This window comes from Dermacentor silvarum, chromosome 7 (genome assembly GCF_013339745.2).
Source record: "Dermacentor silvarum isolate Dsil-2018 chromosome 7, BIME_Dsil_1.4, whole genome shotgun sequence".
NCBI lineage: Eukaryota > Metazoa > Arthropoda > Arachnida > Ixodida > Ixodidae > Dermacentor > Dermacentor silvarum.
Genome location: NC_051160.1, coordinates 138,239,664 through 138,253,362, shown reverse-complemented (window position 1 = coordinate 138,253,362; position 13,699 = coordinate 138,239,664). Strand labels below are relative to the sequence as shown.

The 13,699-nt window shown below is 46.5% G+C and overlaps 1 protein-coding gene across 2 annotated transcripts in view; it reads right to left on the bottom strand.

Annotated features, from left to right (window-relative positions):
• LOC119459212 (BEN domain-containing protein 5) overlaps positions 1–13,699 on the bottom strand; it is a 56,424-nt gene that overhangs the window by 28,356 nt on the left and 14,369 nt on the right. For both annotated transcript variants that reach the window (XM_049671263.1, XM_049671264.1), the window contains exon 3: positions 12,998–13,334. In XM_049671263.1, the coding sequence (XP_049527220.1) occupies positions 12,998–13,334 (337 nt within the window). The remainder of the gene's footprint in view (positions 1–12,997; positions 13,335–13,699) is intronic.

Below are 13,699 nucleotides of genomic sequence, written 5' to 3'. Positions count from 1 at the left end.
TGGAATAAAAGATGGTACACTATGCTTCTGTGTTGACTACCGGAAGCTTAACAATGCGATTAAAAAGGACGTGTACCCGCTGCCACCTATCGACAACTCGTTCGATAGACTACGGCGTGCCCCCTATTTTTCTTCTCTCGATTTAAAAAGCGGGTACTGGCAAATTGAGGTAGACGAACGAGACCGCGAGAAAACAGCCCTTGTGACTCCAGATGGTCTCCATGAATTTCAAGTACTTCCTTTTGGCTTGTGTTCAGCGCCGGCTACTTTCCAGCGAATGATGGACACTGTCTTCACTGGTCTGAAGTGGCAAACTTGTCTTGCGTACCTCAATGATGTGGTCGTATTTCCTGAAACGTTCGAGCAGCATCTTCACCGCCTGCGGAATATGCTAGAAGCCATCTGATGGCAGACCTCACACTTAAGCCCGAGAAGTTCCACTTTGGTTATGAGGAGCTCAAGTTCCTCGGGTATGTAGTCAGCACCAAAGGGGTCCGACCCGATCCAGACAAGCTTGCCACTGCAGCCGCATTTCCAGCTCCTGCCAATAAGAAGGCTGTCCTGCGCTTCCTGGGTTTGTGCGTGCGCCTACTATAACCGATTTATTAAGGGCTTTTCGAAGATAGCAGAACCCCTGACTCGCCTTACAATGAACAACACGCCATTTGTCTGGCATAATGAGCAACAGGCGACTTTTGCTGAATCACAACAGTACCTGCAGTCAGCACCCGTTCTTGCACATTTTGATGATGATGCTGATACAGAAGTGCATACCGACGCCAGTACCATTGGCCTTGGCGCAGTGCTCGTCCAAATTCGAGAGGGAGTGGAAAGAGTCACAGCCTATGCCAGGCACTCACTGTCCTGTCCTGTGCCGAGGCGAATTATTCGACTACGAAGAAAGAGTGCCTCACAGTCGTGTGGACGATCATCAAGTTTCACCCCTATCTCTGTGGTCCTCCCTTCAAAGTGATAACGGACCACCATGCCCTCTGTTGGTCGGAAAGCATGCGCGACCCTTCAGGACGACTGGCACGGTGGAGCTTGCAGCTACAGGAATTTGACGTCACCATCGTTTATAAGTCTGGCCTTAAGTACGAAGATGCTGACACACTGTCCCGTGCACCCATTGATCCTGTCAGTCAGGAAACAGAGGACGATGACTGCTTCCTGGGTGCTGTTAGTTCATCGGACTTGATCAGACGGCAGCATGACGATGCTGAGATTAGACCGATCATTGATCATTTATAGGGCCGCGGCGCAGCCATACCACGCCATCTGTCACGCTTGTTGACGTCCTTCTGTCTACAAGACAATGTGCTGTATAAGTAGAATGCCCATTCGACCAGCCGTGCTTACCTCCTGGGGGTTCCAAGAGACATGCGAGACGACGTCCTCTTCGCTTGCCATGACGAACCCACATCTACCATTTAGGCTTCTCACGAACACTCGCTAGAGTAAGCACAATGTATTATTGGCCCAGGCTTTCGGCAAGTGTCAAACAGTACTTTAAAGGCTATCGTGAATGCCAGCGCCGAAAGATACCATCCGTTAAGCCGGCTGGCTTACTTCAGCCCATTGAAGCACCTCACACGCCTTTTGACCAAGTCGGCATGGACATTCTCGGACCATTTCCTCTGTCTGCCGACAGCAACAAAATGGGTGATCATCACGACTGATTATTTAACATGCTATGCTGAGACACAGGCGATACCACGAGCCACGGCCTCAGAGGTAGCGCAATTCTTCATGTGCCACATTGTATTGCATCATGGTGCTCCCTCCACAGTAAAAACAGACAGAGGGACAGCATTCACACCGCAGCTTATGGATGACGTTTTTGAATTAAGCAACACCAGGCATCTCAAGACGACCGCGTATCATCCACAGACCAAAAGACTTCCCAAGCCACTGAATAAGATGGTCACAGACATGATCTCAGTGTATATCGACATCCAACACAAAACATGGGATCGGATCTTGCCTTACGTGACCGTCACGTATAACACCACCGTGCAAGAAATGTGATTCACACAATTTCACCTTATCTACGGTCGCAAAGTCCAGACGATGCTGGACGCTATGCTGCCGTGTCAAGACGCTGACCAATTGACAACTGACGCCGAGGAATTTGCAGAGCGTGCCAAGGAAGCTCGACAACTCGCGCGGCTGCACATCAGCCTGCAGCAGCAGGCAGACACACGACGCTACAACATCCGCCACAGGGACGTGTGTCGTACCACCCCGGAGACCAAGTTTGGGTGTGGAACCCCATTCGCCGCCATGGCCTTTGTGAGAAGTTGCTGAGCCGGTATTTTGGTCCATACAAAGTGCTATGCCGCATCAGTGACATCAACTATGAAGTGGTCCCGGACACAACATCGCACACACGGACCAGGACACAAAGACCACCGAGATCGGACACATGTTGTGTGCATGAAACCGTACATTCATCATCATCATCAGCTTATCCTTATGTACACTGCAGAACGAAGGCCTCTCCCTGCGATCTCCAATTATCCTGTTTTTAACCCTATCTATGAAGTCGCGCTACCGTAAACCCTCGAAGATATGAAAGCACTATACACTGACTAAGCTAACCTACAGCAAAGTTGCAGGCAGACGCAAAAAAGAACAGGCAAGGACAAGCATTTGTGTCTGTCTGCCACCTTGCCTTAAGTTACCAAAGTCAGAACGAAAGACCAACTAGCCAAACAGTCAGTCCTTCTAAAGTGTTATACAGGGTGTCCCAACTATTATGCAGCAAGATTTTGAATTATGCAAATGCCACGTAGCTGGGCAGAACCAAGAAAATGTTGTTTGTCGTTGCTTGGAGATACTCAGATTATGTTTTGCATTCTGCCTAACTACTTAATTAGTCTTAATTAACTTTTAAAATATAATTAGGTGAGAAGTGTCAATGACAAAACTGTAGAGCAGCATGAAAAACTCCCAATACAGCTTTCTGTTGGTCAATACGTGCTTCATAAAAGTGTTTTTCCCAACGTGAAAAAAAAAACTTTTATGTAGCCCGCACTGAGCAACAGAAAGCTGTATCGGGAGCTTTTCATGTTGCTCTACAATTTTCTCGTTGACACTTTTCACCTAATTATAATATTTGAGAAGTTAATTATTTATTTAGACTAATTAAGTAATTAGGCGGAATGCAAAAAATAATCTGAGTATCTCCATACAAGGGCAAACAACATATCCTTGGTTCTGTCCAGCTATGTGGCATTTGCATAATTTGAAATCTTGCTGCATGATAGTTGGGACACCCTGTATAAAGCCGTTACAAGCAAAATTACCGAGTGTCCTGGGAAAACAATGTGGCACAGAGTTCACATTTGGTAGAAAGAAGAGGCATGTTAGGGATGATGTGCAACCAAATTTTAAAGTTTGTGGCTTAATTATGGCAGGAAATTACTTATTCCAGCACTCAATAGCTTTACAGAGTACTAACCATGTTCTCCCAATGTCCTGGGAGAAAGAAATGTGGCAGCGAGTTCAATTTTGGAAGGTGAAACTTACAGAAAATGGCGACCATGTTATGGTTTGAATGTGAGTCAAATCACCTCCATTCTCTGCTAGACCAGGTGACTTTTGTCAAAGCATTTAGGGTAATTAGTCCATAAAGCCAAGCACTTATACTCTGCTGCTGCAGCTGAGCAATGCCCGGCCCGGCATTCTGCGTTACGGAAAACTTTTTTTAAAGTCTTGTCAACCAATGAATCTCCCTCATTTTAGTCATTCCTAAAAAACACCAAAAATCAATTCACATTCGTTGGATGACATTTATTAGAGGCATTTCTCGGTTTAAAAGATCTCTAGAAGACTTTCACACACAACTAATAGGACTAGAACTGACATCAGAAATTTCTGTTAATCATTCTCAGGTTTTTAGACATCGATTTAACTCTACCTGGCACGCTCATTTGTTGGTGCTATGCTCCATGATTTTGGAAGAGCTTGTTACCATTTAGCTCTGCGCAGTACAAACTGGTTAAAAGAGGGTAGCAAAAGCTTGTTTGACTGCAACACTTTTAACTTCTTGCCACCACGATGTGGAACTTAGCTTCAACTCACAAGTGCAAAGGTTTTTTGAAGCACCATTTTCCGGGGGTGTTGTTAGCAATGTCCCTGAAACGGCTTCCCACTTTTGCACAGGAAAACAAAGCTTCAAGAAAACAGCTGTGCAAAATGACTAGCCAGAGTGTAACTGGTGTGACGTATGTGTTCAACATTTCTAAAAGATTGTATAGAAGGCAGGTGTGCGGCACTCCAAATAAGTTATTCCAGCTTTGCAGGAAGGTCACGCAAAACAGCAAAAGAACAAAACCCTGTGACAAGAAGAACACCTATGCCTAGGTAACATGCACCAGGGAAGTTGTTTACAAAGTTCTTTTATCATATGGCCACTGCTATATAGGCCAAACGAGCCATTGCATTGATGATACATTAAAAGAACATGCAAACTTGCTAAAAGCTCGCCAACAGGTGCGCCTTATAGCCGTGTGCATAGCCACATGCGTGCGCGTAAATGCTTACCAGACTGACTAATGCATCAACGTGAAAACATATTGGGAACAAAGAATGCGTCAGTCGACAAGTGTGGTGGCATCTACGTCAATTAACTCTCCATCATATCCTTCCTCAGAAAAGAGTTGTCGTATCTTGATTGTGCATTGTACACATGCCATGCTCTCGTGCACTTGGTGATGACCACATATAAGTAAACAAATAAACATTATGGCTGCTAGTCAGCACTCGTGTCTGTCCTCTCTTCTTGTCCCGTTCAAAAGCACTATTTCATCATCTTTGTTAACCTCCAGGTTTCGGCCCCACATGTCAGTACCAGTAGAATTCGCGTTATTACATATTGTCATATGTAAGTGCCGCGAGGTGCCGCTGGAGGATCGCAGCGGCCACCCAAGCTCTGGGAAGAAGAAGTGAACGGGTGCACAAGCACGGCGGCACGGGACGAGCTCGCAGTGTTCGAGCCAGGCGGGCAGCAGTTCGGAGCTCCTGGGGCGAACGAGGCGAGAGGACCTGCCTGGCGAGACGTCCGTGGCAAGGTGCAGAGGATCGCGGAGCCGGGCGTGGACAAGGGCGTCCGAGGAAACAGGGCTCCTGCTGCCAGTGCTCGAGGCGCTGGCTGACCCGAGTGCCGCCGGTCCCTGAGCTGCTGCACCGGAGCTGTGCCCAGCAGCGTTCGTCTGGCACAGATGTTGCTGTGCTAGACGCGGTCCTCACGTGCGACCGCCGCACGTGGATTGCGAGCGGCGTACGAGCTGGCCACCGAGGTCGTGCTGGACAAGGCGTTCCCTGGCTGCTGCCGTTGCTGCTCCTGAGCGTGCCGAGCCCGAGAACCGTGCTGGACGGGGCCTGAACGTGTCGTCGTCGCAGCCGGCTCGAGCACGGGTGAATCCGCAGCGCCTTGGACGACGGAAGCATGAGCCTCGAAACACGGGACTGTCACGACCCGTTTATACTCGTGTGCTGTGCGTGTGTGGACACACTGACTGCCGTTACGCAGATCATCAGCTATCTCTGTATATATATATTTTTAGCGTTCTTTTCCATTTTGATAAATGCTCCAAAACGACTCTCTGTCTTTCTTCCGCATCACTGCGCACTAGCGAAAGTGCCGAATAGTCCCAAACACCACACATATATATTTATTCCAAAAGATATCAGTCAGCTTGTATTTATGACTTGGTATGAAATCAAAGGCAACTTGCCATTTAGCACTTGCTGAGTAGCCAATGTCTCTGCCTGATCAGCAGCCACTGGGACATGCCTTGTGGTGGTGCAAGACGAGCTCCCCCCTGAAATAGTGCATTTCGGAGTGATGAACGGCAGTAGCAACAATGACAGTGACATCTGGTGGCGCAGAGTTTAACCCTTTCTGTGCCACTGATGTACCGGTAAACTCACCAGTTGGACGTGCGCAGTAACACGAAGCTGGCAAGCTCCTAAATAGTTCCACCATCTATTTTATACTTCTAGAAGCATATTTTCTCATCTATCTGGACTTTCTCAGTCTGGGTTTTTGTTAGCACGCTGCAGAATGCGCCCCCCCCCCCTCCTTCATGGGTGTTGTTACACCGCGCTAAGCCCACACCCGCCCATCGAGAGGGTGGCTCCCGGATTTTGTGCATTGCTACTGCGGTAATTCTCGGTTCAAATATCCATGCCATAGTGCAAGGACGACTCTTGTGTGTTATTCTCATCTGTCGTACGATTGTAGCAGTTTTTTTTTTTTTTATACTGCCACAGGCGGCACTATATTGCAGGAATGTGCACACCAGAACGAAACTACATAGGAGATAGAAAACAAGGATAGGAATGTGAGGGCCATACTAAAAGTGCATTTGCCATTATCAGTATCATTTTTACCCTTCTGAATAACCTAAAATAAATCGTGGTCATTTTATAATATCCGAGGAAAAAAAAACGAGCACTGAAAGGGTTAAAAGACACAGAGCTATTATTCTAGTGACTAACTATACTTTATTTAGCCACTGGTGTAAAGTATTGACGGCAGCATAACTGTTAAGATGCAACCTTTTTCAAAGTTTTTCTTCCAGAAGACTCATACCATGTAACATAAAGACATGTCTAACGCATTACGGTTGGAGAAAGCGCCACAAGCTGTCGCTACCAGTGTTGATGCTATCGTCCATGCTTCAGGTGACAAAGTATATATTCCGCAAAGGTAAATATGTATATGAACAAGCTAAAACTTTCTAATGTTACAAAAATTCAGAAAAAGACAGACTTGGAAATTTGCACATTTTTGCACTCTAGACACAGTTCAACACAGGTGAAGGACACGGAAACACAATACTACACAAGCACAGAGTCACAATATCTTATTCGGAAGAAAATTTCACTCTCTGTCTCATTTTCTTCAAGTACACCCTTTTTTTCTCACACCTGAATGACCAAAGTGGCAAAGGGTGCTTAGATTCAAACCAGTATAATGAGCCTGTGATACACCTGTCTAAAAGTATTAAAATTGGGGATATCAGATGAATAGTAGCTCTTTCTGTGTAAGATTTGTAGGGGCAGTGGACATTGTGCGATAATCACCAGTAACATACTTATGTTTTAATTGTAACTTTAGCACAGATGTTGCAATGTGGAACTTAAGCACGTCAATGCTCAAGTCACGGTAGCTGAGCACCATAGCATTCTAAGCAGGAATCCTGAGAGACTAGCAGTGGTTTTAATATATGTTCTCGGACTTGGGACAAAATGCAATTGCAATTTTGTTATTCTCCCAGATAAGCTTTCTTATGGACTGCAGGACAATTTCCCACATACAATATACATTTATTATGGCTGGAAGTAAGATGGCAGCTTCTGGGTGATGACATCTACCTGTAGGTATTTGTACATCAATACAATGTATTTGTGTTTTCTCCTCGCCTGCATTTGATTTTTTTCCCTTATGTAAGGTGACACACTGATATGTACGGGTCTCACTGTTCAGCAAACTTGTAAATTTTCTAAACATTCACGTGAGTGCAATGCTAGCCCTTCACAGCTAGAAAAATTTAATTCTGGGGTTTTACATGCCAAAACCACAACCTGAGCATGAGGCTCACCACTAGTTGGTGACTCTGGATTAATTCTCAGGATTAATTTTGACCACCTGGGATTCTTTGACATGCATCTAAATCTAAACACGCAACTGTTTGTGCATATCACCACCCTTGAAATGCAGCCATCGGGGCCAGGATCAAATACACGACCTCAAGCTCAGCTGCTCAACACCATAGCCCACTAAGCTACTGCTGCGGGTCATTACATATTTAATAAAGCACCATCCACATCACACATTTTCAAGCATATCATTTCGCTGTTATAAACAATATATGAGTTGAGTCCACATAGTAAGAATAAAAAATGGTCACCATTGCATTGTAGCAATACTGTTCCAACACTTCTGTCACATAAGCTTACTCCATGATTTGCAAACATTGTGATGACTGTCTTATCACCTCAGTTACTATCATACTGTCTGGCACATATGTAACACCGAATCACCACGTGCACTTATGCAAGATAGGTTTTGCAAATTGCGGCCTAGGATAATTTGAAAGCTTCTTTATGCTTATTGGAAGAGGTGGGCGAACATATAAACTTTTTCTAATGCAAATCATATACAAATAGTAAATGTCGAATAGTGAATCCAACATTGAATAGTCAATATGCAGATGCATATAGTTACAGTAGGAATAGTTCTTTTGGTATAATTAGGTACCACACCTGTACTGACTACAGTGAAAGCTCGATGATACGAATCTCACGGGGTCACGAAAAATATTCGTATTAGCCGAAATTCATATCATCGAAACAGAATTAAAACTACAGTCGAATCTCGATAACTTGAACTCGAAGGGGCCCGAAAATTTGTTCGAATTAAAAGGACGTATTTTTGAAGTATTCGTGCACCATAGCACGATGCACGAACGGTGCGAGTCGTGAAATATCGCGGCGCGCAAGCGCATAGCAAGCACGGGCCACGAAGCTGCCCACGCGGGCTAACGGTCGCTTCCCGATAACGGCAGAAAACGAAGCTTCAGGGAGCGGGCGGCGCCGGCACACGGGTGCGTGCGGAGACCGTCGAAGGTGAGGGAGGAGAGCGGCAGGGAAGCGGATTTGGCCGCGTCAACTCCGCCGCTTCGGTGGCTCCCCTCGCCCTCCCTCTCAGCTCCCTCGTAGCTCTCTCACCTTCGACTCCGTGCGCTGGCGCCAGCTTATTTTAGCCGCTCCCCGAAGTTTCGTTTTCTGCCGTTATCGGGAAGCGAGCGTTTGCGGGCGTGGGCAGTTTCGTTGGCCCGACTGCGCCTCCGCCGCTGCTTCCCTCTGCGCTGCTGCCGCAGCGTGCAAGGTCAACATGTGACTAGAAAATAGAGGAAGCATAGAGGAGAAGGGTTCACTGCCATTTTATCCGCGTGGCTGAGACGTGGGCACTAGTGTGTGCTAGAATACGGTTGTCTAGAACACTCTAGTCGGCACGTACATGCTTGTTCCGGCGCGATGCAGAAACGGCGACCTTGCAATTTGAGAGAGGGTGAAATTTCCGCCGCGGGTTTTTTTTTTCCCCCGTTCCTTCGCACGCGGCATTGAGGGGTCTCTCCTTAGCTTTTGCTCTACGGCGGTGTCGGAGCAATGCCGGTCGGAGGCGCCGCCGCGTGATTTGGCGCGCAGCTAAGAGCATTGTCGGTGCGCGGTACGTTCGAAATAAGCGTGTTCGAATTAACGAGATTCGACTGTAGCTAAATTGAAGAGTCAGAGGTGAACTCATTCAGGCACATGTACGTAAAAAGCATTTATTTCTTGAAGGAAAAGTCTCTAATGTCCTTCTATCTCGATAGACATAGCTCGCTGCAACTAGGTAAAATGGCGCAAACACAAAGAACGCGGCCCGAAGCACAGCAGCCACTCCGTCCGATGGGCAGCCACCGAAAAGGAGGAAAAGTACAAAAGCACCAAAGCGCCACCGCTTCAAACTCTTCGCGCCCAGTCACGGAGTCCGCACTGTCCGGCGCCGCGTCCGCCCTCCGCACTAAAAGAGAATGGGAGAAAGCGCGTGACTGCGCGCTGTTCTCTTTCGCGGCCGTCGGTGGGGCAGCATTTATTCGTAACAACCGTTCTCTAGCACGTTGCAAAGTAATGGGGCTCGGCCGGGACCACAGAAAAATTCGTATCATCCGGAAATTCGTATTAGCCGTGATCGTATCATCGAGCTTTTACTGTAGCGCAATAAAAAGAGAGCGAACTATCACGGACAAAGGATCAGTTTTAAACACAAGATCCCTATATAACAATAAAAAAACTGGGCGGATAGCCTGTCAACAACTTTAGAGCCTGGTTGCAAACAAGCTTTTCAAAAATTAATGGCTGCTGTATGACCAGCTTTTCAAAAACTCTAAATAAGTGGTTGCCAAAAAAAGGTCAGAAGTTGTGGACAAAAAAAAAAGCTGCTGAAGGACATGCGTGCCATGTACACAAGTGTTTTTTTAAACAATTTTTTTTATACTTTGTTTAGCAGACAGAGAACAGTATCTAGACTTTAACATTAGGTTATTGCGAAACATTTGGTACTTTCAAAAATACCGCTAATAGTTACTTTTAGAATATGAATGGTTAGTGTGGAGTACTCGATTCGTATTCAAAACTTGAAATACTCGCCCAATCCTACTTACTAGAGAGCATCAGTGCTGCCATATTAACAGCGCCACTAAGAAGACACTAATCCACTGCGACAGCAACAGAACAAGAACTGCACCAGAGTGCCTTGAAAAGGATGGCAAGTTTTATCCTATTGTAATACATTGCAATACGGTTTAACTAAAGCTCCCTACTGTGCACCAAACGTGCAGCCATCCAGGAAACAAGACGACAATGTGCAGACATAAATAAGTGACCTCGTTGCTATGGCACACGAGTGATAGGTAACTTGATCTCAGTGATGCTACTGCGGACCTCTGATTTGGAGCAATTTTTGGAGCATCAGAAATTTCATTTTGGAGCACTTTGGAGCAGGCAATTTGGCATTTAGGAGCAGCTGATTTTTCACATCCTGAAGTATTTCGAATAAACGATTTGCAATTTACATTCAAAGACCTAAATAATTTGTACGTTCTTACGAGAATCTTGGTAAACATTTCCATCCATTGCAGAATCTCGTGGAGAAAAAAATACTCTTCTGTGTATGAAACACATACACACAATATTGGTATTGTTTCATATATTGCTAGTTTTCCCAGATGTCATTCGGTATATACAGAAACAGAAATGATGGACACATTGGCAGCATGCAGTTATAATCACATGTCATGCTGCGCTTCAAAGAAGCTACAGTAGAACCCCTTTGTTACATTCCTGGGTGCTGCGTTTTCCCGGCTGTTACAACATTTTCGGCCGGTCCTGGCATAGCTCCCATAGGACCCAATGCATTGGTAACCCCGCTGTTGCGTCGCAATTGTGGGACCGTTCCCGCATCATGCGTTGCGAACTGCCACCCCTGCACCAGCCTGAGTGGCCATTTTGACTTTTCATGTCGCATGGCTTGGTGGCTTGACGATAGGTGTCGCCCCCGCCCAAAGTACCGGGGACGACACCTATGATGTATTTTCGGTTTACGCCAGCAAAAGCACGGCCTTTTAGATCCGTATTTGCTGTCTAAAGATGGTGTCAATGACGCGTTGGGGTCCTAAAACTGGTTATGGCGCATAGATGTCCCGTATAAAGTCGAAGGGCGATAGCACCATCGCTGCGCGCCGTATGCTGTATGTGCGAGTGAAAGTGTCTGAGGGGAGACGATGACCACGGCCAAATCTCGCGCGCGCAAGAAAGAAAAGCGGGGAGGAAGCGGAGGGAGATTCTGGAAAGATGAAGCGCGCCTTCCGTCGCGCTCGAGGCACCGACGAGGGAGCGAGGGTACTGCGTGGCGGCGTGCGGGCCGTATCTTGAAAGAGACCTGCGTTGGGGGCAGAGTCTAGGCAGTGTAGGTGCGTCGGCGGCTCGTAGCTTTGTGCATACTGTTAGTTCTCGGCGCTCAGTTTGCGTTGAAGCGATTGACAGCAGCACGAAGGTCACTTCGCTCGCTGCTGCTGCGATGCTTCCTCACGCCGGCGTTTGACAGCGCGATCGAGTGTGATGTATTCATGTTTGCCTGTGCGCACTGACACCATGCTTGTTAATGTAGCTAATGAGCGAATGTTTACAAGTTTATACGGACGATAAAACTACTATCCTTACTTTGTATTGCTTTCTACTAATTTGCAATCGCAATCGATGCTTCGGGTTTCGGGCGAAACTACGACTTTTTTTCCCGTGTAAGAATTAAGATAATATTGTGTGCAGTTCAACACTACTCTCATGTCTCAATTTTACTTGTTACTTGGCTCTTGCGTTTCCCAACTTTTCCTGTTTGTTTTTCTTGTTTTCTTACGGTCCCGTGAAAAATGTATCAGCGGGGTTACTTACAAGCTGCGTTTCCAGGAGTAGATAACGCCCGCCGCTGAATCGCCAATTGACCTTGGAGCGTGCATGAGCCTCAGCAGAAACCACACTTTGCCGTCGAACCGCCTTGCAAGGCAGACGCCGCGTCTGCACCGTGCGTGGGGCCGGGGCTTAATGTGCACGCACGCTAGCGCTGTTTCGTCTTCTGTTCACAACTAAGGTTGCAACTAAGGCTCGCCCTATCATCACGTTGCATCTTTTAATTCTCCAGTTGTGAAACTGTCGGCGATAGACGCCATCAAATCCTAGACTGTTTGGCGCAGTTGGGCGCAATTTTCATCGATTGCATCAAGATGGCACGCTAAATCCCATTTGGCGCACTTTGGCGCAGGAGTGGAATCACTGTGATCTTAACAAAGAAGGACATGCAACTTCCATACAGATTTTCGCACATTCGAAAGCACGCCTGGCAACATTAAAGACTGAAAAATACAATAGTTGAAGCCTCAAATTACTAAATGTTGGTTTGAAATTGTTTTATTACTTGAGGCATTATTGAAATAATTCGCAAACTTTGTTCTGAAGGGGTGCTGTGAACACTCACTCTTCTCCATATTTGTGCACAACTAAAATGACCTACGGCACAAATGGTAAGTTGCTTCCTGAATATTCTCGAAGTTTATCCACAAAAAAAAATTGTGTAATGGTGGCCAAAATTTTCGCTGCCTTATTCCACTGATTCTGGGGAGCAGATGGCATGTGGGGAGGGTTCTGGAAAGTGCTATGGGTATACGACCAAATAACTGATCGGGTCTTAAAAATACGGCTTTAACAATCGGACGGTGATGTTATTTCCATCCTTTCAACCTACAGTAGTTTCAGCCTAAACTGGACGTAAATAAAAAATTGTAAAATCATTAACGCCTATACAACCATCGTAAACAGGCTCTGAGGGTTGGGCCTTTGATAATAAAGTTGTAAAAATTGGTGGCAGTTATGCCCAACTAATACTCACCAGAGTGGGAAATTCTGAGCCTCTGGCGTTTCTGGAGATCCGCGTTACGCTTCTCCAGCTGTTCGACCTCTTCTAGCAGTGCCTCGTATTTCCTTTTCAGTTGAGTGTAAGCACTTTTGGACACGACGTCCTCACTTCTGGCTGCACAAGTGCACCGGCTTTGTCGTTTGAGTCCGTCCACTTCTTCCGTCACTGCCTGCAGCTTCCGCTGCAACTCTGCGTGAGCACTCCGAGGCAGGGGCCCCAGTCCGTACTCGAGCAGGGCGTCGTCAATACGCTGCTGCCTCTGGTGTTCCTGAAGGTGCTCTCCGTCTCTGCACGCTGGCGCCCAAGCGATCTGAAGTTCGACAAGAATGTCTGTCAAGCAGAGCGATTCACTTCGAACAAAGCAACAATGGCCAACAACGAAATTTTGGACTGCACAGAAAGCCTAGTTTCATATATTGTACACAAAAGAAGCCTCCATGCAAATTTTTGCATTTGAAATATGAGTGCATGCATCGCCAGAAGTTAGCAAAAATAGACATTTTTTGTACCAAAGCTGATTAAAAAAAAAGAGAGAGAAATGTCACACTACTCGCTCGAAGAGACGCGTGACCGAGAACGCAAAGTTCCTCTGCATGAGATTGAGTGACACCTGCAGCCCTGCCCGTGGTGCACTAATAAACCTCGGAGGCGGTGTGCTGGGACTTGCATTACATG